Raw genomic sequence first — 27,996 nt, forward strand, 5'->3', positions numbered from 1 at the left:
GTTTTTTTCTTTGCGGTGGTCTAACAATTTTATCTCCACACACTTTTGTATTCCAGCTACCAATAATACCTTTTTTTCCTGTAAGCAAATTTTTCTTTTGTGTGATTTTTTTTTCTCGGCCGCGTAATTTTGTGACCCACTCGACGCCCGCTACCGCGAGTGAGTGAGCGTAGAGTCGATTGTAAAATTCCATTGAACCTTACCTAGGCAATGAACGTATGGTATTGGTACGAGTAAGAAGAGACATATGTATGTAAACTTTTCGTCCCTCACAGGTCCCCCACAGCTTGAAGGTACCTACAATGCTGAAGTGCTGAGATCAGGTGAGTGAGAAAACGAAGAAAACAAAAAAAAAAAAAAAAAACAAAGAAAAAAAAACTATCATATCCGTCTCTTTACATATAGGTGTACGTATGCAAGCATTGAGGTCAGGAATTTGCATTAACTTTAGCTGCTTTGGTTTCTTTATTATATGTATATACATACCGATAGATCTTTTTGCGGTTTAGTAGAAGGAAAGATATGAAAATGATTTTTTTGTTGTAGAAGCAAAGTATCTTCCTAACACAGAATATATTAGGGGGTGAAGAGTTACACACAACTCTCAATATCGTTCACATAATTTTGTTTGAATTCGATTACCTTCTTTTTTTTGCTTCGAACTGGATTGTTTTTTTTTTTAATTTATGGTTGAAAAGTTATTTGAAGATGTCAAGCTTTTGTTTATACAGATATATTGTATTGCTAAAGAGAATTGTCAAAATACTTTATTAACCTTTTTTTTGCGATAATTTTTTTCTCACACCTAGATTTAAGACTAGTGGTTAGGTTATCATCTATTTAGTTTGTTTGCGACTTTAAAATTGAATAAAATAATGTTTATAACTTTGGCAAATTTGAAAGGTTGAAGCTAAATTTATTTCGGTAATGGAAGGCTAACTTTTCAACTCTTTGGTGTGGGTGTTGTTCCAGGTAAGAAGAGGGGAAGTGGGAGGGACAATGGCGTGAAGGACCCTTAGACAGACGAACTTGATTTAGGTATTGGGGGCGTCGTAAAATTAGAGGAGTCAGCACGGCGCCCATGGCTTCGCGTAAGATACGCGAAGGGAGTGGGTAGACTTCCCCTGACTCTGGACGGGCCTTCCTTCCTTTTTTTCATCCATTTCCTACTTTCCCTCTATTTATGTATTCACCTCTAGGCATGAACCACTTTTTTTTTTAGATAACTGCGGGTAAGGCAGGTGTGCAAAACCCCACCCCATTCGACGAGCTAGCAGGGGCTTGCAACCATGCCACATGCCACCTCCGCCTTACCATTAAAAGTCAGTAATCTCGTAACAATGGCGCCCAACGGTAATAGCCCGAATAGTTTTTTTTCGATTTCCCATTATATTTCTCCTACTTTTAGTCACCTCAATATCCCTTCTTACTTTACTCACTTCTCTATCTTTATCCTTCACTACTTTCCGGACAGAGCTAGGGCTTTAGGGATCATGGTTGCAACATCACTAGCGATCAGTCGCAAGCGATATGTGCAGCCACGATAGAACCAGAGGGGGGTTGTATCTCTATCCTTTCAAAGTTCCTTTTGCTATCTTCAAAGCTGGCACTAGTGGTACTTGGAGGATTTAGAGGTGCATATGCATATGTGATTTAAATCTTCTTTTATTAAAATTTAATTTCCTTTTTTTGTTTCCTTTTTTTGTGTGCATGCAGTTGCTGAAGCTACTGCACACTCGTTCCAGCAACAAGTGTGAATGAGGCTTGCAACATGCATTCAAATGGGGATAGTTTTACAGGTTGGGTATAAAGGTGTTGCATCCGTACTTCGGTGCCGAGTACTGGGTATCGACGTGCACCCTTTACAACGTTACATGGGGAATTAGCTAGCTGACACGACACGGACAGAATAATACCGGACCGAAACCTTCCACAATGACCTAGCCAGGTGCAACACCACGAACACACCAAAGCAAATCAATATATACATAAACTAATAGAGTAAAATTATTCCCGCCTTGAATTATATTTTATAGGAAGTATAAACCATTTTTTTTGTTCTGTTGTATGTATGACTGATAAAAAGATCAAACACATACGTATATCTAAACACACCTTGATACTAAATATACCCACGTATATATAAATACATATAAATTTTTTTATTTTTGAAAATTCTTTTTGTTTTAATTTTTTTTGGGCTGAAATTTCATTCAATTGTAAACTTAGTTACATAAACATTTTTTTTTTTATTTTTTTTATTATTATTACTATTTTTTTATTTTATTGTTATTACATCGACAGTAATTTCTTTTGCGAAGTGAGATTGCCGTTGTGGAGTTCGAATAACGAATCGCAATTCACATTGTTAGTTTTATCGTGAAGCTTTCGAAAAAAACTTTTGTGTTTTGAATGCAAAATACGTTTGGTTTTTTTCAATCCATTTTAAGATTTGGAGTTTGAAATTTTTATTCTTAAAATTCAATTTTTATAATTTTTGTATTTTTTTTTATAGTTTTTCTTACTTCACCTTATTTCTTTAAATAAATTTTTTTTTACTTTTCTAATGTTTGATTTTTTTATTCTTGGTATTTATTTTCAACGGGGTATATCCCGTTAATATTACCATTTATTTCCAATTACTTGAATTACCTCTTTGGCCGTTTTAATTTAAGGTCGGTTGTATTTTATTTGGCTTAGGGTTCTAAATTGAATTTCGATAATCCATTGAATTTGAATTGTATTCCGTTTTTAAACTTTTTAAACCATCTTAAACTTTTTTAAAATTTTTATTTAATCTTTTTTGAAATTAGCTTTGTACTTAAAAATTATTAAATTTTTTTTTAATATAACATCTCTATTACCACTTAATTTAAGCTTTGCATTTTTGTTAATCAATTTTTAGTTTTGAATTTTGAAATTAAATCCAGGAGTTAAGTTCCCTTTATTATTTTGAATTTCATTATCCAAATTGCCTTTTTTTACTTTTAGTTTTAATCTAGTTCCGAAAGGTTAACATTCCGTTTTTACCTTTGAATCGAAATTTTGAATTTTTTATTTTAGTTTAAGTCTAAAATTTTTTTTCCAATCGATGTTTTAATTTTGAATTTATACCTGGTTATTTTTATTTTTACATCAAAATATTTCAAGTTAATTCCCATAATTAAATTTTTCTTATTTTATTTATATTATTTCTTCCTTGTCATCCCGCTTGAATTATTTGCATTTTTTTTTGGGAGAACTTCTGTTTATTTTAAGTTACACTTGCTATTAAATCTTTGATTTGAATTTTGAGTAAATCCCTAGAATTTTTAGTTTTCGTTCAATTGCTTTAGTTTCTTTTTTTTAAGCACTTGATTCAATTTCCCTTGTTTTTGTCTTTTTTTGAATTGCTATTTAATTTCGTAATTTTTTCTTATTAGTTTAGTAAATTTTTTTTTGGAGTTAGCGGGTAAGTTTTTTTACTTAAATATTTTTGTTTGTGAAACTTTTCTTTTTCTTCTAAAATTTTTTTTTGGGTTCTGATTTTCAATCCGTTCTCTTTAAGTTGCTTTAATTTTTTTCTGGAAGGAAAATTGAAGCTCATTTCTAAATTTAAGGCGATACTGCGTGTTTGAGATTGTGTGAATCCGTAGAGTCTGTCTGAGTACATGTCTGACGGAGACAACAGGGAGGAGAGAGTTTTTGGTGGTTTGGGCCTGTTCAGCGGAGACAGGCGTATCACTCGTGGCTTTGCGCGTGCCCTTGGAAATCAGGTGGTTGGATCACTGTTCAACCAAATTGATACAGGTATTCAACACCCGGTAGATTTCGTCCCTGTAGACTACTTTAACCAGTGCACTGCTAGGATTTTTGGCCCTTTCGAAGGAGGGAGCGGACGCGAAGCTAGTGTGTCCATCGTGAGCCAGGTAGTGGGTAATAGGTCCGAAGAGAGCCTGAACTTTTCGAAAAAGCTCGACGAAATTTTAGATATGGTAGACGACGAACAGCGCGGTGCTGAGGGGGGCGTTGGTCCAGTAGGGAATCAGATGCCAGGGGTTCCGGCAGCTGTGGTTGCGGCAGCATCAGGAAATATGATGGCGAACACCGATACCAACACCGAACAACTAAGTCGTTTGATGGCCACGATGGCGCAGCAAGGCGACCTAATGGCGCAGTGGACAAACGAACTCGGAAATATCAAGACCTATGTAGCCAACCTCAGCGGCCGAGTAGCCGAGATCGAAACCTCCGCAGCACAGGCATTGGACCACCGCTCCACTCAGGAATCGACGCCGAACAACAGAGGCCAAACAAATTCAGATGTAGCAGGCAACAACACCAACAACGGAGAACGACGAACGGACGGAGGAAGTCAGGCCACACAGGAGCCACAGCTTTGGAAGAAAATGGACCTGGAGAAGTGGCACATAAAGTTTGACGGCACGTATAAGGGGATTTCGGTCGAAAGTTTCTTATTCCGTATTGAGAAGATGAGGGTACAGCATCAGATCACTCATCACCAGCTGTTTGCTGATTTCCATTGCCTCGTGTCGGGCGCGGCTTTGAAATGGTACTGGAAGGTGTTGGAAGACCATGCAGAAGATCCAAACTTCGGATATATGGATCTGAAGGCAGAATCGCTAGCCCATTTCAAGACCGCAGAGTCCGACTACGAGGTGATTCGGCAAATCATGGAACGAAAACAGTTGGTGCATGAGGGATTTGATGAATTCTAAGGGGAAGTTCACAATCTAACGTTTAGGCTCCGGAACAGAATTCCTGAAAAGGAGCTAGTAGGAATAATTAAGGGGAACCTAAAGCCATACCTGGCTAACCTTACATTCTCCTCGAAAATGGACACACTAGCCGAGCTAAAGGCTGAGTGCCGGCGTGCCGAAAAGGTTATAAAGGAAAACAAAAGTAGGTCTAAAGGGGCGGTAAGCGAACTGGTCTACCCCGACGTACAGTTCCCAGAAGAGATGGGTAGTTCCAGGCCACTTGAAGCGATAGGGAACCCATTTAAAAATAGGTCGAACAGTGGTCAGCTACCTGATAACAGGACACAAAACCTGGCACCGTGTGGTGCACCTACCACAACGTCTACAACCGGCACCAAACCAACTATAAACTCTTTCTGTCCCTCACCTTTCCACTTAATGTTGTGCTTCTCTTGTGGAATGCCGGTTGACCATTTTGGTAAGAACCCTTTGGAAGCCAGCAAGGAGACGCGATGCAAATCTAGCTTCCACAACATGGTCTGCTTTTCGTGTGGGGGAGACAGCTCTTTTTGTGTGTTCAAACCTCCTAAGGGAAACGGGAATCTGGCAGAGATGACCGGGGTACTCAGCCAGGAGAAGGAGCGCCCGGACAACAAACAATAACAATTTTAAAAAGAGAAAATAATAATGAAAGAATCGAAAACAGTTTGGATGTAAAAAAAAGAGAGAATTGAAGAGTTTACATATAAGGAAACTAGAATATGAGGAAGCACGGAGGAAAATATTTAATGAGGAGATTTTAAAAAGATACAAAAGATGAGAGAAAAGAGAAGGATGTTTAGAAGAATCCGGAGCAAAATAATTTCGACAATAGTCACCTTAAAGGGTGACAATCGATTTTTTGCGCAAACCAAGATAGCGGGTAAAGACACATTAGCTTTGTTAGATACGGGAGCAGGAGCATGTTGTCTGGGGAAAAATAGTGAGAAGTTTTTAGAAGGGCACGAAGCAAGGATTCTGCCAATAACGCATCAATTTATTAAGACGGCAAACGGAGAAGAAACACCAGTGACAGGCGTGGTAGTATTACCAGTGATGTGGGATGAGATGTGCAGGGACTTAGAGTTTTTAATAGTACCAGAGCTCCAACAGGAAGTATATTTAGGGATTGATTTTTGGAAGGTTTTCAACCTGAACGTAGTTAGTAGAGGCCCCACAGCTCATCCAACCCACACGACAGTAGCAGAGCTCGCTCCGGCCGAGGGGGATTTGTTCTTCGACGCTGTACAACATGTGTTATCCCCAAACCAGACAGTAGCTTTAGAGAGCGTAATAGCACAATTCCAGTCGTTCGCTGTCTTAGGATTAGGCCGTACCGGATTAGAAGAACATGTGATAGAGGTACGCGATGAGAATTTACCTGTTGAACAACGCCACTACCCCATCTCACCAGCGATTCAAAAGTTAGTTTACGCCGAATTAGATCGAATGCTTAGTATGGGGGTAATCGAAGAATGCAATAGTAGTTGGAACTCACCAGTTTCACTTGTTATTAAGGGAACTAAGAACCGACTTTGCCTGGATGCGCGTAAGGTAAATGAGCGAACCGTCAAGGACGCCTATCCACTCCCTCATATCGACGGAATACTTAGCCGGCTACAAAATACTAGGTATATATCAGCCATAGACCTGAAGGACGCCTTCTGACAGATTCCATTGGAAAAAAGGTCGAGGAAGAAGACAGCGTTCACAGTGCCAGGGAGACCCCTCTACCAATTTACAGTTATGCCCTTCGGACTGTGCAACGCGGCACAAAGAATGTGTCGATTAATGGACAAGGTTATACCCGCTTCATTACGTGAATGTGTGTTTGTGTACCTTGATGACTTCTTAGTTTGTTCTGAAGATTTTTCGTGTCATATATGTTTGTTAGAGAAGGTCGCTCGGTGTCTGCGCGAAGCAAACCTAACGATAAACGTAGAGAAAAGCAAATTTTGTTATAAAGAAGTTCGATACCTTGGTTATGTTGTAGGGGACGGCTGCATTAGAACTGATGCAAACAAGGTAGCAGCTGTGTGGGACTTTCCCGAGCCGAAAACCCCGAAACAGTTACGACGGTTCCTAGGCATATCAGGCTGGTACCGACGCTTCATACAAGATTACGCGACTATTTCAGCTCCGCTGCACGACTGCCTCACCAAGGAAAAGATAAAGAAATTCACTATGACTGATGACGCTAGACGGGCATTTGAACAACTCAAACGAAGCCTAATATCGGCTCCCGTCCTAACGCATCCAGATTTTAACAGACGTTTCTACATCCAATGTGATGCATCGACAGACGGAGTGGGCGGGGTTCTTTTCCAACTCGACGAAGACAATAACGAAAGACCAATTGCATACATGTCTGCAAAACTGAATAAAGCACAGAAAAACTACAGTGTGACAGAACTGGAATGTTACGCAGCGGTTCTAAGCGTTAAACGATTTCGACCTTATGTGGAGGGCTTGCCCTTCATGATAATAACGGACCACGCAAGCTTAAAATGGCGTATGAACCAAAAAGACCTTGCTGGACGACTTGCTAGATGGAGTTTAAAACTCCAAAGTTACGATTTTGACATCGAACATAGAAGAGGCTCACAAAACATTGTACCGGACACTCTTTCCAGAATGGACCTGGAAGTAATAAGACCCAGTGACAGAGTGATGGACATATGTCTAGACTCACCATATTTTGACTCAGACGAATATCGTGAGCCACAAAAAATAGTGACGGACAACAAGGATAAATTGCGAGACTTATGTGTATCTGACGGATACGTATATAAACGGACACAGTTTCACCGGGGGGATGTACTTCAAGCGGACCAAGCCTGGAAGCTTTGGGTCCCGTCGGAGCTGCGATCGGGGCTGGTAGAGTCTGCTCACAGCTCACCTTCAGCTGATCACGGTGGAATCCACAAAACTTTGTATCGTTTACGCGAACGATATTACTGGCCAGGAATGGTAACAGAAGTTTGCACCTTTATTAAGGGATGTTAAGTCTGCTCAGAAAGCAAGACACAAACTGCTTTTCACAAGCCCCTTATGGGTAAGCAACATGTAACCGAACGGCCTTTTCAACGCTTGTTTGTAGATTTTATGGGTACGTATCCTCGTACGTCTGATGGTAATGTGTATGTGTTTGTATGTTTAGACCATTTTACGAAATTTGTATTCTTGAAACCTCTGCGCAAAGCAACTTCAGCGGAGGTGGTGAAATTTCTGGAACAAGAAGTCTTCCATATATTCGGGGTACCCGAATACACCCATTCGGACAATGGAAGACAATTCGTTTCAGGAACTTTCGCCACCCTCTTAGAAAAATATGGTACTACCCATATCAAGACAGCCTTTTATTCACCGCAGGGAAACGCCGCAGAGAGGGTCAATCGGTCGGTTCTCCAGATCGTAAGATCATTTATTAACGAAAACCAAAAAACTTGGGACCGACATATTAGTGATGCGGCGTTTGCACTTCGAAGTGCTGTCCACTCCGTAATCAACATGACGCCCTATCATGCCACTTTCGGTATGCCTATGATACTGCATGCAGCATCATACGAGCTATACGGAAAGTTGGGATCGCTGAAGGATGTTGATTGCGGAGTGGAGACAAATGGTAATAGATTGCAGTTACTGAGGGACAAAATTAAAAGGGAGCTGATGTTAGCACACGAGCGTAGTAAGAAAGTGTATGATACGAGAAGTAAGGACGTTAGGTTTCAAATTGGACAAGTAGTATACCGCCGGAATTTTAAACAGGGCTCCAAAATTGACAACTATAATGCCAAGTTGGCACCCAAGAAAGTCAAATGTATAGTGCTTAAAACAATAGGAAATTCAATGTACGAGCTAGGGGATGCCAACGGGAAAAGAATCGGGGTATACCACGCTAAGGATATATGTACAAAGTAAATGTTATATGTTGCATGTTAGACGTTGCACGTTGAATTTGTTAACAATGTGATTGTCAAATACCTGACTAATCTTCTACCTCTGACGACATAATTATTTATCTGCATGCTTGACGATTCCCATATCTGACCACCTTTCTATTGACGTAGGATTTTTAGCATTTTTACACCCAGTGATATTTTTTATACACCTACTTGACCATTTAGTAATGATTAAACCCCTTTTTATTTATTTATTCAATTGTTTATTTTTTTATTTTCTTTTAGTCAATTAGCAGTAGTCAGCAATCTGTGATATTTTTTTTCTACGACCTTAATCCTAACTGTGATATATTTTACTAACAATATTGACAGACTACTAAAACTGTGATATTTTTTTTCAAACCTAGAATTATGAGTGAATTTGTGACATATGTAGTTAGCAGGTGCGTAGATAATGATGTTGTGAGTACGTGTCGCAATCACGTGTGGCACATACCCAGCTATAACTGACTTGGAAGATTTTGTTTCTTGCCCGCCATTAAGTCATGGGTCGAGGCCACACATTGGGGTTGATGAGGGAAAAGACGCGTAGAAACTGCGTATGAATTTCTTTTACGCACACGCTCCATGGGGCAAGCCCCATCGGCGGATGCGAGCCTGTTACGCTAGCCTTAAGATACATAGATACATATGCCACCGGCAACCGTACGTGTTCTTGCGTTACACCATTATCGACAAAATGTATCTCGACCAGGTATCTGCGCGTGTTGCGCAACATTAGTGGAAGGAGGCCTACATGTACAGGTATGAATGTGTGCGAAATGCAACTGCACATGCGTGGGTGTGAATTGAGTGAAAGTGGTAGGAAATTCCGTTTAGATACGAATAGGGGTAGGCGCACGATCGAGCTGAAGCTCAGAAAATCATTGCAAAAGTTGGATTTAAAGTGCGTGGGCGTGCCGCGGAAAAGCTAAAGTAAAGTATAGTGCCGGCCAAGTGGAAAAAAAAACCTAATTTTTTTAATAAAACAAAAAAAAAATTCCGTAATTTTCACAAAACGGTTTCAATTCCGTTCAAGCTGCACAATTGTAAAGTACAAGTCAACCAACAACGAAAAGGAAATTTCGTTAGACACCCTGCCACCGGTAAGTACTAAGGTACAGGTTATTTAATTAAATTCCGTTTTGTGTCTTTTGCTGAAAATTTAGATTGTTGAGTATTTCATTCTTTTTCCGAAAAGAAGAAAAAAAAAAAGATTCACGTTTGAAACTAAAACTTAGTAAAATTTAAATGCACAGCATTTTTCCAATTTTTAGTTACCTCTTTTTGTACTCGTAAACTGAGTGAAGGTTCCCTTTTCCATAAATGAAAAATCGAGTAAATAGCCCGGCCAAATGACGCAAAAGAATTTTTTTGCAGATAGTTGAACTTTAGCAATATTCGCCACGGTAAAATTATATAAATTATTCCCTCAGTTGACATAAATTAAAATTTAGCTAATTTTTCTTCAACTTAAACCTAATCTAAAGATTTTTTTTGCATTAAACATAAGTGGAAGATAGAAAAATCTCTTTAAAATGCAGGCTAAAATTTAATAAAAAAATTAAATGAATAGAAAAATAAATAGGGAGAAAAAAAATTTTAATTTTTGGAAATTAGAAATTAGTTGAAATAAAATTGGTGTAAAATGAAAAAAAAAAAATTAAATAAACCCAAGAAAAAAAATAAAAAAAAAACAATTTTTGTTAATCCGAATTTGTTTTGAGTTTGAATTTTTGAGTAGCAGAAGTTAATTTAAGTTAAAGTAAAAAATCCGAATTAAATTAATGGAGTTTTCTTTTCTGGAAATGGTGTCGCCCTGTTGATTTTTCCCAGCTCCCCTGTGAGTTTGTTTGTTCTTTTCAAAAAATATTTTCCACCGAATAAGATAAGGGGCCCATTAACTACGAAGAAGAGCCATTTTTGCATCGCGGCAGGTGACTAGATCAAAAGGTAGACTTTAAGAGGGCAACATGAGGGCAACATTTTTTTTTTACAGAAAAGAAAACGCTATAAAATTAACTTAAGTAAAAGGGACAAAAGATAATTGATTTGGAAAAAAATTGAAGTTGAAATGAGATTAGTAGGTGAAAACAGAAAGAAAGAACTTTTTCTTTGGTTTGCTTTATTGCATGCATATATGTATGTATGTCCATACTTACTGCATTATGTGCCAATTGGGATTGGAAAGATGGGGTATGGCTGGGCATACATACATGGGTGCAGGAAGCAATAAAGGAAACAACGAGACATGCTATTCAGCCTGTATACAATTTTTCGTTTTTTTGTGTTTCTTTTATAGATTTTGGGGCAGGACGTAGGAAGGGGCTAAGGCACATACTTACCCGCATTTACAAACATTTTTTAAAGGGAGCGATTGGAAATTTGGAAACACATTTGTTCCAACGACATAGGTAGCGCGCTGGATTGCCGTGGAATGTCATAGAGAGCAGGGAAAGAGAGAAACGAGAGAGAAACTTCCAGGCTAGAGCGTGATCGTGGCATGCAAGCGAAAGCCAGCGTCAACGCCAATGCCAAAATTCAAGAGCGGAACCCGCCAACGTCAGTAGCAGCGAACACCAGTCAAAGTCAGCAGCAGCGACAGCATCGCCACCGTCAGCAACGCCGACAGCAACACCAGCGACGTCGCCACCGCTAAAGCCCAAGGAGGGCCGAGGGAACACATTTTTTTATTTTTGCCTCATAATCATTTATTAATTTCGAAATTCTTTAAGTATCACTATCTTTTTTATTTTTGTAAATATTTTTGTTGTTATAACAATTTTTGTTGTTGTCGATTCGAACCCGCGATCTTGTAAATATTTTTTTTTGCTAGGGACACGTGGCTTGCACATTTCCCGTCCTTTTTTTTCTTGTCGGTCGCACGTAAGCACATCTTGTTGGCTTCTAAGTTAGCCTTCGGGCTTTAATTTTTTTTTTTTTGATATTTTTTCTTTGTCATTTTTTTTCCTTTACACACAAATTTCTTTGGTTTTTTTCTTTGCGGTGGTTTAACAATTTTATCTCCACACCCTTTGTATTCCAGCTACCAATAATACCTTTTTTTCCTGTAAGCAAATTTTTCTTTTGTGTGATTTTTTTTCTCGGCCGGGTAATTTTGTGACCCACTCGACGCCCGCTACCGCGAACCTTACCTAGGCAATGAAAGTATGGTATTGGTACGAGTAAGAAGAGACATATGTATGTAAACTTTTCCTCCCTCACAGGTCCCCCACAGCTTGAAGGTACCTACAATGCTGAAGTGCTGAGATCAGGTGAGTGAGAAAACGAAGAAAACGAAGGAAACAAAAAAAAAAAAAAAAAAACAAAGAAAAAAAAACTATCATATCCGTCTCTTTACATATAGGTGTACGTATGCAAGCATTGACCTATATATATGCCTATGTACATAATACCTTAGCCTAGGTCAGGAATTTGCATTAACTTTAGCTGCTTTGGTTGCTTTATTATATGTATATACATACCGATAGATCTTTTTGCGGTTTAGTAGAAGGAAAGATATGAAAATTATTTTTTTTTTGTAGAAGCAAAGTATCTTCCTAACACAGAATATATTAGGGGGTGACGAGTTACTACACACAACTCTCAATATCGTTCACATAATTTTGTTTGAATTCGATTACCTTTTTTTTTTTGCTTCGAACTGGATTGTTTTTTTTTTTTTTATTTATGGTTGAAAAGTTATTTGAAGATGTCAAGCTTTTGTTTATACAGATATATTGTATTGCTAAAGAGAATTGTCAAAATGCTTTATTAGCCTTTTTTTTGCGATAATTTTTTTCTCACACCTAGATTTAAGACTAGTGGTTAGGTTATCATCTATTTAGTTTGTTTGCGACTTTAAAATTGAATAAAATAATGTTTATAACTTTGGCAAATTTGAAAGGTTGAAGCTAAATTTATTTCGGTAATGGAAGGCTAACTTTTCAACTCTTTGGTGTGGGTGTTGTTCCAGGTAAGAAGAGGGGAAGTGGGAGGGACAATGGCGTGAAGGACCCTTAGACAGACGAACTTGATTTAGGTATTGGGGGGCGTCGTAAAATTAGAGGAGTCAGCACGGCGCCCATGGCTTCGCGTAAGATACGCGAAGGGAGTGGGTAGACTTCCCCTGACTCTGGACGGGCCTTCCTTCCTTTTTTTCATCCATTTCCTACTTTCCCTCTATTTATGTATTCACCTCTAGGCATGAACCACTTTTTTTTTTAGATAACTGCGGGTAAGGCAGGTGTGCAAAACCCCACCCCATTCGACGAGCTAGCAGGGGCTTGCAACCATGCCACATGCCACCTCCGCCTTACCATTAAAAGTCAGTAATCACGTAATAGTAGAAGAAAATGAAAAAGTTCTGCAGGGCGAAATCAAAAGTCCTTGGAATCTTGGCAGGAATACTGTTCGTGGTATTACATATATAAATAAATTAGCGGTACCCGACAGATGATGTTCTGGGTCGATATCTTGAAAACGCCTTCACATATACAACTACCACCACTCCCTTTTAAAACCCTCACTAATACCTTTAATTTGATACCCATATCGTGCAAACACATTATAGAGTCACCCCTGGTCCACCTTTATGGTGATATCTCGAAAAGGCGTCCGCTTATAGAACTGAGGCCCCTCCCTTTTAAAATACTCATTAACACCTTTCGTTTTATACCCATATTATACAAACCCATTCTAGAGTCACCCCTGGTCCACCTTTATGGCGATATCTCGAAAAGGCGTCCACCTATAGCACTAAGGCCCACTCCCTTTTAAAATACTCATAACACCTTTCGTTTGATACCCATAACATACAAACAAATTCTAGAGTCATCCCTGGTCCACCTTTATGGCGATATCTCGGAAAAGCTTCCACCTAAAGAACTAAGGCCCCCTTTTAAAATCCTCATTAACACCTTTCATTTGATACCCATATCGTACAAACAAATTCTAGAGTCACCCCTGGTCCACCTTTATGGCGATATCTCGAAAAGGCGTCCACCTAAATAACTAAGGCCAACCTCTTTTAAAATACTCATTAACACCTTTCATTTGATACCCATATCGTACAAACAAATTCTAGAGTCACCCCTGGTCCACCTTTATGGCGATATCCCCAAATGGTGTCCACCTATAGAACTATGGCCCACTCCCTCTTAAAATACTCTTTAATACCTTCCATTTGATACACATGTCATACAAACACATTCCTGGTTTGCCTGATTTTCCCTTATTTTGTCCCCATAGCTCTCAGCTGAGTATGTAATGTTCGGTTACACCCGAACTTAGCTTTCCTTACTTGTTATTTTTCGAACTTTTCCTATAAAAGTCCACATATAAAAGTAAAATTTGTATTTTTATTTTTTATGTCCGATAGATAGTGAAACTCAGACTTTTATTTACATATTTTAGTTTTATATGTGGGCTTTTATGGAAAAAGTTCGAAAAATAAAAAGGATGCATGATTCGACTTGATATTGCGATAGGGATACCTGATAACTCAAACATTTGCACCAAGGACAATTTTTAGACCTGGACTTTTTCGACTTCGAAAAAAAAATTATAATTTTCCGTCCCTGAAAAAAAACACAAGCATGTCAGATACACAAACAAGCATCGGACCTCTAGGACCAGGGATTGCACCATGAACCCAGTTATTAAAGAAAGATACCCAGAACTCGCAGAAGGGGAACGCACTCTACCTAGAGAAACGCGCGTCACTCTAGCTCAACTTCGAACTGGGTACTGTAACGGGTTAAACTCTTACCTATCCAGAATCAATCCCGACATACACAATGTATGTCCTACTTGGAATGTGTCCCCACATGACATTAACCATCTGTTCAATTGCAATGTGGAACCAGCCTTCAAATTCCATGAAAGCTATAGAAGTCAGTACAGTTGGACTTTTTGGGAGGACTTTTCCATACAAACGCAAAAGTATTTCCAGGCGAACCTTTGGCCCGTCTTAGCTGTCTTCTTAGAGATTTTTAAAGTAGCTATGTTTGCTTGTCTAGATACGGTTAGTTTTCGTAGTTAAAAACTCTTCCAATTTTCTTTCCCAGCGAGGAAATCTTGGAGCTTCACCAGTAGCTCTCAAAAGGAGATAGAAACTTTGAAGTGCGTAAAGAGGAATTTCTCGTTCGGTGCAAGTCAGTCGTGGATAAGACCCAATCGGAGAGTAAGAAATAGTGTGATATCTAAAACAAGAGGAGTTTTCTAAGGACTTGCCGCATGAACTCCCCTTTGACAGTGACCCGTCAAAATGGCAATCCCAGTCGATATATGAGCCTTGGTGAACTCAATAATTTCAGCAGACCGCTTGCTATCCACTTCTGGCGAAGACAATCTTACTACCCTGCAAGAGGTAGTATCCGTCCAGAGTTTGCTTAGCTGACTCGAGGCCTAACTATAGAGGAGCAAACTACATGTGGCCAGGGGTACTCTATATATATTACTTAAAATTGGATATTAATCAAAATAACATCTAGAAAGCAATTCAATCTGACTTATTTTGTTTTGTTGATTTTCCGACAGGGTGGATAAATGATGCACATATATTGGAACGATTTTCCGTCATCGCTTGTCAAAGAGACAAACCGGTTTCGGCGTTGTGCAATCATCAGTGTCGATTTTCGTTCTGATCTCTTGGGTTCGTTTCTCTTGTATTTATAGTTCGTAGGTACATGAGCAGGTATTGTCAAAATATATGTTTGTGTATAATTATGTGTATGTGCTGTGTGTTCATTCAGAACCGAGGGTGGTTTTTAATGATCGATTTGTGTGGCTGACTGAGGCAGGTAAAAGTCAACAAATTCAATCTCTCAAGGCAAGCTATTAAGGGACAAGTATTCTCTTGAGCTCTCCGACTCACGTACACTAATGGTGCCATCAGAGTTGTTTTTAACTTTCCGATTGAGTCGAAAAAAAATGTACGCCAATAAAGCACTACTGGGTATATATTTTAGCTGCCAATCGAACTTAAAACTCCTCAATTAAATTTTTTTCTTTTTTTCGCTTTAGGATTGGCTCAATCACTTAGTTAGCTCCATACAGAGTACACTCAAAGACGCAATATTTGAAAGCCATTCAACCACAGGCGCCACTGAGAAACTCCATGAGGCAATGTTACGAAAATACCCCATCCAAGTGTTGAGCACAACTCGTGCCATACAATTTACCACCCAAACCGAGAAAGCCATATTGTCCATGTCATTGCAAAAGCTGCATCAGACGCTCAATACTGAAATAACACACTTTACCAATATGAAAAACCAAACAAGCGACATATTGCTACAGATTAAACTGCGAGCTCTATTATTCGATTTGGTGCACTATGCTTCGGTAGTGGAAAAGTTACAGCAACACAATGTGATGCATGTCAATGGTTGGCATTGGTTGTGCCAGTTAAAGTTCTATTTTGGCGGCATTGATGGGCGTTTAGTTGTTGTGCGTATGGTTTACGCCGAGTTCGAATACTCATACGAGTTTCTCGGCAATCCCAATAAGCTTGTGAATACAAATTTGCTATCTCATCCTAACGCAAGCGATGCAAATGGGTTTGGGTGGTAATCCCTTTGGACCAGCTGGCACGGGTAAGACGGAATGTGTTAAGGCGTTAGGTTCAATGTTGGGTCGTTTAGTGTTGGTTTTCAATTGTGATGAGGTAAGTTGGTTTAACAAAAGGCGTGCAAGGTATGTAAAAGATATAATGTTAATATACTCACTCCTGTATGCATCCGTTTGTAATAAAATAATATTTAAATTTGCTATCAGCGTGCAAATGCTGGTCTCTGTCATCATGTCAATGTGCTACTGTCTTCCTCTTCTTCTTCATTCAGAATGTAGACACTGAATCGATGAGCCTAATTTTAACTGGACTAGTGCGTTGCGGAGCTTGGGGTTGTTTTGATGAATTCAATCGTCTACATGAAGCGACACTCTCAACTATTTCTATGCTAATACAACCCATACAGATAGCTTTAAAGGATAAATCGGATGTGGTGCAAATCGGTGAACGGAGTGTAAGTGAAATTGGAATACTAGAGCGCGAATGTGAAAGTGTTTTTTGCATGATTTGAATATTCAATCGGTTTTACTATTACCGTTACCATTATGGTCATTGCATAAATTGAGCATGAAGTGGCGTAAACTGTAGGATGTGGATTACTTAGCTAGTTTGTAATGCAAATATGATCTCCTCTTACCAAAAAATCACTTATGGACAAGAGTTGACACGGCGGATATTAGGCTGGTAGGACGCCGCATGCCTGCCTGTCTGACGAAATGAGGATAATCTTCGAGGATAAGCGTCTCCGTAGAAATGTTATACCGCAAACTTATGCTGAATGTATTTCTGCCTCAAATGTAGTTCGTTGGCATCCATTTGGTATCAATTTCTTGAAGTTCGGCCCATAAATACCAGCTCCCGTTTTTCCGTAATCAAACTTCGATCCATTCATGGGCCGGACCTATGAGTCAGGTTCAGTTTATGTATGCCCTCTTTCGCAAAGAGGAGGTGCCGTTGTATCAGGGGGATTTGTGTACATCAATGCGGAGTTATTTAGCTCATATTCTTACAAAAACCGGACAGTAAGCATGAAGTGACTAGATGACTTCACCTCCGCATCGTTCATGCAATTATCATATCTGTGGTCGTCCGAAATACTAAACCACACCCCGTAGATTCCTCAAATGAGTGCATCGTCAGCGGTTTTCTCGTTTTCACAATTGAGGAGTACTGTTTAGTGAATATATTAATAGTTACAATCCTTCTGATCGGATCTAGATACATTACAATAAGTGTCACACCAACGCTTGTTTAGTAGACACGAGGTATAACTCCCTAGAAGCAGATTGGAAGTGGCTAGAGATGTTCTAAATTTCAAAAAAAAGATCGATGGATCCGCAAGCGATTTCATTTAATGGCCTACCACGCTCGACCGCACTGTTTTTGAGGCATGCGCTTTATGGATAAAATGTTATTGTGTTTTCGAGTAAACGTTAAGCCAGGCGACTTTCTCTTAGAAGACGTTCCAGTGGCTGGGCGGCTTATAATTCTGTCCTTGCAGGTATATGAGTTAAGAAGTTAACAGCTGGGGCAGAAACTGGCGCATAATAATTTAGGAGAGACCCCAACATGGGTCAACCGCCCCATGGCAACCGTATAAAGCGTCTGAAGCCATCTTAGATCAGTTCTGAGTTTTATCAAAGTTTCCTACATTCTACCTCTGCGGAATATTCCAGGATAGTCGATTAATAACCACCCTAAAGTTCCTAATCCGCCGGTAGTTTACTTCTACTGGCCGCGTTGTAAAGCCGGCTACTGAGAGCTCCAAGGACATCTCGTACATTCGCGCACAGCGAAGGGTTTCGCCTTTTGTTGGAAGTTTCCGTGGGCAAGAGAATTGACATGCAACCCTACAAGATAGAGTGAATTTCCCAACCAGAACTTCAATGATAGTCAAAGAAAGCGCAAAAACCTGCAAAAGGCGAAACAAAAAACCTTAACCACCTCGTGCACGTCGTCTACGACATTATCACATCCGTTCTGCTCGAGACAAAGTAAAATATGGGCAGAAATCACTTTAATATGACAAACGATTTATTTGACGCCAATCATCGTCTTCGAATAAATCTATCATATATTCAGCGAGTTTCCCGTCGAGACCACCAGCTTCCCCTCCACCCTATCGAACAGAACCAAACACTGTCGACATATCTGTTCACAGCCTGAATAACTACAAAGCATGCGTCATTAACCTGTGTAACCAACACTTATGTATTTTGATCCGCCTTCAAGCGCATCCCTCCCCCGAAGCGACTCCGGAGGAGTAGAGTTATCTCACCTCAACCCACCATGCCATGAGAGATAACGCCTCTCTACACTGGGAGAAGCCTGGGGAATATGCACTTTACAGAATCAGCTTCAAGATTCTCTGTGGTAGCGACGGTTTAGCAGGCGGGCAGGCATGTTTCTTCGGGCGCTCTCCTCCAAATGGCCTCGAGCCTAGCTCCTTCGGCTCCCAAACCTCAGTGACCAGAGAGACTAACCTCCAAAGGAATACATCGATGACTTTATGAGTTCTGATGTGTCTGCAATTCGCTAGCAGAAATTTAGGCCGCAGGGATGGCATTGCTTTGGCAACCAGTTGCATTCCCTCCTTGCAAAGGCTGGGCAGCTAAACGTGAAGTGGTATGATGATTCCGTCATCTTCTACATACACCGCTGCGACAAGGGGTGTTTTAACCATAATATCTTGGAGGCACGTTAAACTCTTTAGTGAGAACTCCGAGAAGATCGAGCTCCCGTCAGCAATACGAGGCCGCGGAATGCTTCTTTGTTCTGTTAAGCTCTTAAAATAAATAAACTTAAAAGAAATGAGCCTTCTATATTCAAAATCAGCATTTTACAGTCCACATTCTTACTATAATGTCACATATACGAACAGAAGCCAAGGTAAACGGGAATGGAAAATATTACATTCTACCGCCTACCCTTAGCGCTTCATTGAGATATTCAGTAGACGACACTCAGAGTGAAGAGCCTACTACATATCTGTATCATATCCTGCAGGGTTCGTACATCCTACTTGGTGTTTGTGTATCGTGCCTACTACATTGCATTTCCAACATTCACACACATTTTTTTTTTCTCGGACGTTGTGGCAGCGCACTGCCCTCAAGTGGCCCGATGAAACCCGGCTAATCCTGTTTTTGGTTTTTTTTAATTCATACATACTGTTTTATCCTAATTCTTATTTATGTGTTATTTATTATTTTTTTGTTACCGAGTCTTTGGGAGGCAGTGGCTTCTTAAGCGCCGAGATCTAAAACCGCTCAGCTACAGAGAAACTCATCAGCTGAGAAATATAGATTCACAAAATACAATAGACTAAAAGTAAATATAATTTTTTAATTATTAAGAGAAGATAGAACCGTCTTTTTTATGGCAAAGAGCGAGTCCGAAACTTCAATTGTTCTCGAGTGAGAGTTATAATCTTCACACAAACATAGAAAAGGTTCGTGTAGTTGGAAATTGCTTCTGCATTGTTTAAGAATTATAGGTTTATAATGCCTTGCAACTCGGCACGGAACATTCAAGTTTACTTCGTTCAAAAGAAATGGGCTTGAAATCGATCCATTTAAAAGTCAGCCATAAATAGTACACCTAGCATTTCTCTACGACTTGCAAGTGTAGGAAGATTTATTAGTTTTAATCGATTAGTGTAAGGAGGAAGATTATACGGAGAGTCCCATTGAAGATTTCTCAAGGCGAAAAGTAAAAACTGTTTTTGAATTGATTCTAGTCTATCCACATGAACTTGATAACGCGGATTCCAAATTATCGATCCATATTCTAATATCGGCCTCACCAATGATGTAAAAAGGGTTTTTGTAACGTAAGGATCACCAAACTCTTTTGCCCATCTTTTCACAAATGCTAAAACCCCTCTCGCTTTATTGACTGTGGCATTTATATGAGGGTTGAAACTAAGTTTGCAATTCATTGTAACTCCCAAGTCGACAAAAACATCAACACTTTCCAGAGTTTGGCCATTAATTGTGTAGGAAGCTGGCTGTATGTGCCCACGTGAAAAACACATGGATTTACATTTTCTATGTTGAGAGGCATAAAATTCGCATTACACCAAGTAACTAAACGATTTAAATCCGCCTGGAGTACAGAACGTTCTTCAACCGACGTGTATGACTTAAAAAGTTTTACGTCGTCGGCATACATTAAAATTTTAGAAGATTTTATAGTTATGGAAACATCGTTTATAAAGATCAAAAACAAAATAGGACCGAGATAGCTGCCCTGAGGCACACCGGAAGGAACATCGATGACATTCGAACAAAGGTTTTTAAAAATGACTCTTTGAGTTCTACCGCAAAGATAGGAGGAGATCCAGCGAGTTAGGCCAGGTTGAAAACCAAGCAATTCGAGTTTGTAAACAAGTAATGAGTGGCGTACTTTGTCGAATGATTTGCTGAAATCAGTGTATATAACGTCGGTATGATGATTGTTTCTAAACCCATTAAAGACGTGAGTTGTAAATTCAAGCAAATTGGTTGTGGTTGATTTGGCTCTACAAAAGCCATGCTGAGAACTATCTATCAATGTAGAAATCGAAAATGTAAGGTGATTAGTAACGATTGCTTCGAAAAGCTTAGGGATAGCGGAGAGCTTTGCTATTCCACGATAATTTACAATAGACGACTTGCTTCCTTTTTTATGGAGTGGGATAAGAAAAGATTCCTTCCAAGCCGTCGGGAAAATGCCATTTTTTTTGTCTTACATTCTTATCTTTCGTTTACTTCTTACAAACAGACAAAACTCAACCATCATTGCGGAATTTTTGTTACGCTAAATCCGGCCGGTGCCGATTATGGTGGCCGTTAAAAGCTACCCGGAAACATTCAGGCAGTATTTGGGCCGATTGTTATGCAACAGCCAGATCCTTTGGAAATTTCACGTGTCATGCTTTTCGTAGAAGGATTTCAACATGCCAGCGAGATTGCTGAACGCGTTGTCGAGCTCTTCGATTTGTGCACAAAAATGTTATCTGTACAACGTCATTACGATTGGGGTTTAAGAGAGTTGAAAACTATTTTATTATCTTGTGGCAGCGAATTATGTGCACTAAGCAACAACAATCAAGACCAAAGTGTTGTTAACTTAACCAGCACTGATGTGGATGTTGCAACAATTGACAGCACCGAAGGCGTTCTAAATATGGAAATGTCAGTTGTAGTGCGAATGTTGCGTATGTCTATTCTTTCTGAGTTGTAACTACATGATGCAGCACGCTTCGATATGCTACTGGCAAACGTTTATCCGGAAATTGGAAAAGTCACACAAATGAAATCCGAACTACAAGAGGCATTAGTTGACGCGAGTGCAAAACTCGGATTTTGCGTGAACGATATGCAAATGAAAAAGCGTTACAGTTAAATGAACAACTGAACAAACGTATGGGGGTAGTAGTTGTTGGTCCGCCAGGGTGTGGAAAATCTACTGTAATCGCATTGTTAAGGCAAGCTTTGCACACGATGAGAGCAACAGCAACAAAATCAATGTCATCAACAACGACACCAACATTGAGTGCAACACAAATTCGCTTGCATACATTCACTCCAAAATCGATGAGTCGCGTACAATTGTTAGGTCGTCTTGACCCAGAGACGCGTCAATGGATGGATGGAGTGTTGCCGAATGCGGCTGTGGTGGTTAATGCGGAGTCATCAAATGTGCACTCGTGGATAGTGTGTGATGGCAGTATTGATCCGGAGTGGATTGAAGCTTTAAATTCAGTATTGGATGACAATAGGTGAGTGAATAAAAATGTATGAAGTTGAAGGTGTTTAAGAGAATAAAAGAGCGGAATTAAATTGAGGGAGTCGGCATAAAATATGTAGGCACTTGTAGTTCATATTTAAAAGAGGAGCCCGACGTCAATCTCTCTGGAGGTGCATATATCGTGTAAATTTCAGGGCTGAAAACCGCCACCAAAATCGAAGCGGTTCGGTTCAGTGGTTCGAACCATTCAGGCAAAGCTTGAACCGTTTCGCGGCTACCTCTGAACCGCCGAACCGGTTCGGTTCAAGTGGTTCAAACGTTTAATACTAAGTTTTCATAGTATACAAAATGTGAAATTCGTCACTTGGGATCTGTGTGCAACCAACCATCGATATGTACCTACTAAGCATACATATACAATACAGTTATTGAGATCAAATCCATGTATGTACTTATTTATAAAACTTATCAAAACGGTTTGTTGATTATTATAAAATGTAAGGAACGAAAATGGTAGAATACATGACTATGCCTATAGGGAGTATTTACAACGCATATATTGTGCACATAAGAAAGTAGTCGTATTTTATAATTTTATAAGCTTTTATTTACTTTCACTTGGCTGTTGTATGTAATGAAATCTTGTCCGATTGATCTGAAATTTTGCACACATGTATAACTCCGATGACAATGCAATATTACTTTGCGAGAATTCGATGAATTAATCGATAACAGTGTTATCGGTAAAGATTTGTATTCACAAGGGAATAACAGCCTAAGTCGTCAAGAACGCAGGTAACTTCGATTTGTTTGTGTATGCAACAAACGTAGAAGTTAGGCTGTTATTCCTCAATGTTGCATACTTTTTGTTCGGCCGGGGTGCGTCTGCTCCTGGAGGTAGTAGAGGTTTACGCCGATCTTCTTACTTTAAAAGGTGTTCTTACGCCGGTGTTCTTACTTTAAAAGGCTTGATTTTTCGATTTAAAAAAATAGTATTTATGAAAGGGTTTGCTTGTATGTATTTAAGGAAATCAACGTGTTGGCCATTTCGGAAAGATCCGAGGTTTTTCCTCAAGATCTCGCAGACTGTTCAAACATTTTCAGGAGTAGCTCCTTGCGGAGGGATTGTCCCTCATTCACTTGCTCCAGAGAGGCTTCGAACCTAGCCCCGGTCTTTGGAATTGGTACTGCTGCGTCTGCTGAAAAGAAATAGAGATACATAAAATAGCCACACTTTTGTCTGCATATCCCGGGTAAAGCGTAGTTTCACCTAGGGTTAACTCCTAATAATCGTCGCGAACACAAATTCTTTAAATCATTTGTGGCTCCTTGGCGGCCACGCACAAAGTTGACTTACGGTTGCTATTAATGGTCTATTAATACTCATTAAACTCGTGGCACAGCGCGCCTCCAGTTTTTTCGGCTGTTTTTAAGAGCTACAATTCCAGATGTGTGAACACTATCAATCCCTACAACCAGTCGCTACCACGCCTCCTGACCCTAACACCATAGCCAGAAGCTATAGGACTGCGACTTCGAACTCATACCTTCGTCGACTTCACTTTCCTAGAAGCTCTAGGTGTAGCCCCGAAGACTTTCCAACGGATGCTTTTGCCGCGCTATGCTGCCGAGCTACACCAGAGGAACGCCATGAAACGTTAGCGAGTGACTTTTCGGCCAAGGATGCCGCCTTCGAAATCATAAGCAATCTAAGTGGAAGTCATTGCGTAATGGGTGAAAATTGTATAATCCTCGGCGCATCTGCATGATTAAAATTTTACAAGGACCCTGGATAAAATTTTTAAAATGTAGACCAAAGTTTGCATACGTTTGTGTTCACAACATTGATTTCAATAGCCTTCCTTAAATCAAAACGATATTTTAGAATGAGAGTCGACCGATTTTAAGTTGAAAATGTTTACTGCTGTTTTCCGGCCTTATGATATAACAGCTCATTATGGATGACCGCGTAGCTTCAGTTTTCAGACTAGTTCGAATGTCCACTACGTTAGGGTAGTAGCACACACGGCCATTAGTTCGACTGTCTTCGGAAAGCTTTTGCTTCACCACTATGAGTGTTCTTGCGAAGGACAAAGCCTCACCTGGTAAATATATGTGCCTACGTATTCACATTTGTAAAAGGAGCCGTAACGTGTAGTTGATATTTAAACTTGGTTGATAGGCTATAATCAATGTAATTCACTCCAAAGGACTAGTTTTGGATAGGACCGCCAACTTTAGGAAATGTCAAACCGGGAGACTTGGGTGTTGAAGGATGAAGTATGAAAATCAAAATTAAAATTTCAGACGCTATTGTATAATTTCGCAAATAAACAACAGATGTTTGAATGTAAGCCCAAGCGATTTTTCAAACCCTTCTCATACATACATATATCCTCAAATTAAGTATGAGGTAAGAATCATTTCAATGGACTGTTTATGCCCCTAGAACCTGCTAAAGGATTTTGCATCACTGATTTCGATTATTCTTTCAGCCAATCGCAATTTAAAAAAAATCGGCACCTTTTTTGGGTATTTTGGTTTTTTTACAACTTGGAGACAATTTGAAACGCCTTGGGTCATTTTATTTGAATTCAGTGTTCATTATTAATTTTTTGAAAAAAATATGCAAAGTGAGCATATAAATTTATTATATAACTTTTCTTTTAGTGTTTTGTTTTAATAACTTGGTGAATTGGGTGATAGAAAGTCCGTGTTAAGCAGACATCGAAAGCGCCTGTTTTTTTAAATAACTTTTGAACATTTAGAACGAGTTAAATTTCGCAATTAGTTTCTTATAACTGACAGTTATGCGCATCCGTTGATACCACTTTCGACCATATCCGACCAATTTTCGACATGAACAATAAATGGCATAAACCGTCTTAAACGAGTAGAAAATATAGTAACGCGCCGGACGACGCCGCCGCGCCGATATTTTTGACTTTCGGCGGCGGCGTGCGAAAACCTCCCTTATCGGCGGCGGTGGCAGCGGCGGCGTTTATCGGCGGCGTATATCTCTAATGCGAACATATCAGATGCATTTGTCATTTCGATTGTGTATTATGCCAGTGACATTTGAACGCATTGATTAAGCTACTTTTGTGGCTGCGTGCGCGTGTTCAATGTACCGTTATTGTATTTTCACATGAGCATTTATAAGTTATTTCACACAATTTACCGCCATTATCATGCATAAAATCAGAAACTAAACCCATATTTTATTGTCGCTAGCATACATTTGGTTTTTATACTCAGTTGAGCAGAGCTCACAGAGTATATTAAGTTTGATTGGATAACGGTTGGTTGTACATATATAAAGGAATCGAGATAGATATAGACTTCCATATATCAAAATAATCAGGATCGAAAAAAAATTTGATTGAGCCATGTCCGTCCGTCCGTCCGTCCGTCCGTCCGTCCGTCCGTTAACACGATAACTTGAGTAAATTTTGAGGTATCTTGATGAAATTTGGTATGTAGGTTCCTGAGCACTCATCTCAGATCGCTATTTAAAATGAACGATATCGGACTATAACCACGCCCACTTTTTCGATATCGAAAATTTCGAAAAACCGAAAAAGTGCGATAATTCATTACAAAAGACAGATAATGGTAGATGAGTTGAACTTATGACGCAAAATAGAAAATTAGTAAAATTTTGGACAATGGGCGTGGCACCGCCCACTTTTAAAAGAAGGTAATTTAAAACTTTTGCAAGCTGTAATTTGGCAGTCGTTGAAGATATCATGATAAAATTTGGCAGGAACGTTACTCTTATTACTATATGTACGCTTAATAAAAATCAGCAAAATCGGAGAAGGACCACGCCCACTTTTAAAAAAAAAAATTGTTTAAAGTAAAATTTTAACAAAAAATTTAATATCTTTACAGTATATAAGTAAATTATGTCAAGATTCAACTCCAGTAATGATATGGTGTAACAAAATATAAAAATAAAAGAAAATTTAAAAATGGGCGTGGCTCCGCCCTTTTTCATTTAATTTGTCTAGGATACTTTTATCGCCATAAGTCGAACAAAAATTAACCAATCCTTTTGAAATTTGGTAGGGGCATAGATTTTATGGCGTTAACTGTTTTCTGTGAAAATGGGCGAAATCGGTTGATGTCACGCCCAGTTTTTATACACAGTCTTCCGTCTGTCCTTCCGCATGGCCGTTAACACGATAACTTGAGCAAAAATCGATATATCTTTACTAAACTCAGTTCACGTACTTATCTGAACTCACTTTATCTTGGTATGAAAAATTAACGAAATCCGACTATGACCACGCCCACTTTTTCGATATCGAAAATTACGAAAAATGAAAAAAATGCCATAATTCTATACCAAATACGAAAAAAGGGATGAAATATGGTAAGGTAATTGGATTGTTTTATTGACGCGAAATATAACTTTAGAAAAAACTTTATAAAATAGTTGTGACACCTACCATATTAAGTAGAAGAAAATGAAAAAGTTCTGCAGGGCGAAATAAAAAACCCTTAAAATCTTGGCAGGTATTACATATATAAATAAATTAGCGGTATCCAACAGATGATGTTCTGGGTCACCCTGGTCCACATTTTGGTCGATATCTGGAAAACGCCTTCACATATACAACTACCACCACTCCCTTTTAAAACTCTCATTAATACCTTTAATTTGATACCCATATCGTACAAACTCATTCTAGGGTCACCCCTGGTCCACCTTTATGGCGATATCTCGAAAATGCGAACACCTATAAAACGAAGGCCCACTCCCTTTTAAAAATACTCATTAACACCTTTCATTTGATAGCCATATCGTACAAACAAATTCTAGGGTCACCCCTGGTCCACCTTTATTGCGATACCTCGAAAATGCGTCCACCTATAGAACTAAGGCCCACTCCCTCTTAAAATACTCATTAACACCTTTCGTTTGATACCCATATTGCACAAACGAATTCTAGAGTCACACCTGGCCCACCTTTATGGCGATATCTCGAAACGGCGTCCACCTATAGAACTAAGGCCCACTCCCTTTTAAAATACTCATTAACACCTTTCGTTTGATGCTCATATTGTGCCAACAAATTCTAGGGTCACCACTGGTCCACCTTTATGGCGATATCTCGAAACGGCGTCCACCTATGGAACTAAGGATTACTTCCTTTTAAAATGCTCATTAACACCTTTCATTTGATACCCATATCGTACAAACGCATTCTAGAGTCACCCCTGGTCCATCTTTACGGCGATATCTCGAAAAGGCGTCCATCTATAGAACTTAGGTCCACGCCCTTTTAAAATACTCATTAATACCTTTCATTTGATACCCATATCGTACAAACGCATTCTAGAGTCAACCCTGATCCATCCCTAAATGGCGTCCACCTATAGAACTATGGCCCACTCCCTCATAAAATACTCTTTAATGCCTTTCATTTGATACACATGTCATACAAACACATTCCAGGGTTTCCCTCGATTCATTTTCCTTCATGGTTATTTTCCCTTATGTTGTCACCATAGCTCTCAACTGAGTATGTAATGTTCGGTTACACCCGAACTTAACCTTCCTTACTTGTTTATTTAGCATTTAATATCCGGATTAAAGTTCAATAAGTTTTGGGATTTACGGCTTAAATGGAGGGATTACTTTCAATAGTTTGTAAGAAAATAAAAAAATTAAATAAGCACATTGTTTTAATAACTACACATAAACATATCCGTATACCTGAGGAGATGTGTACCGTTGCGTATACGTAACTGTTTTCTTAAATTATTAGGGACTAGCAGGGTACCCGACGTTGTTCGGGATGCGTATTTATATTAAAGTGGCCCTTATTTTTTTTAAATTTTATTTAATGTATATGTACGACAACCAATCGCACACCTACCAAAGCATCGCAGTACACACGAAAACTTTGCGCCACCTGTCAGCGAATAGATAAACCGAATTGCACCAAAAGGTTTGAGTCCCTGATTAACGCGTGTAAAAGGTTTAAAATCTTAGCTAAAA

General features: G+C 39.3%; 1 protein-coding gene and 1 long non-coding RNA gene across 2 annotated transcripts in view; one reads left to right on the forward strand and one right to left on the reverse strand.

The window, feature by feature from the left end:
* The window catches only part of LOC137240609 (uncharacterized), a 518,840-nt gene that overhangs the window by 365,566 nt on the left and 125,278 nt on the right, over positions 1-27,996 (reverse strand). The window lies entirely within an intron of this gene.
* On the forward strand, positions 16,221-22,065 carry LOC137240608 (cytoplasmic dynein 2 heavy chain 1-like). The gene is made up of 3 exons (XM_067767100.1): positions 16,221-16,349; positions 16,525-16,707; positions 21,018-22,065. The coding sequence occupies exons 1-3, from the start codon at positions 16,233-16,235 to the stop codon at positions 21,087-21,089; spliced, it is 372 nt and encodes a 123-aa protein (XP_067623201.1). The 5' UTR covers positions 16,221-16,232; the 3' UTR covers positions 21,090-22,065.

The sequence above is a fragment of the Eurosta solidaginis genome, chromosome 2 (genome assembly GCF_040869045.1).
Source record: "Eurosta solidaginis isolate ZX-2024a chromosome 2, ASM4086904v1, whole genome shotgun sequence".
NCBI classification, from domain to species: Eukaryota; Metazoa; Arthropoda; class Insecta; order Diptera; family Tephritidae; genus Eurosta; species Eurosta solidaginis.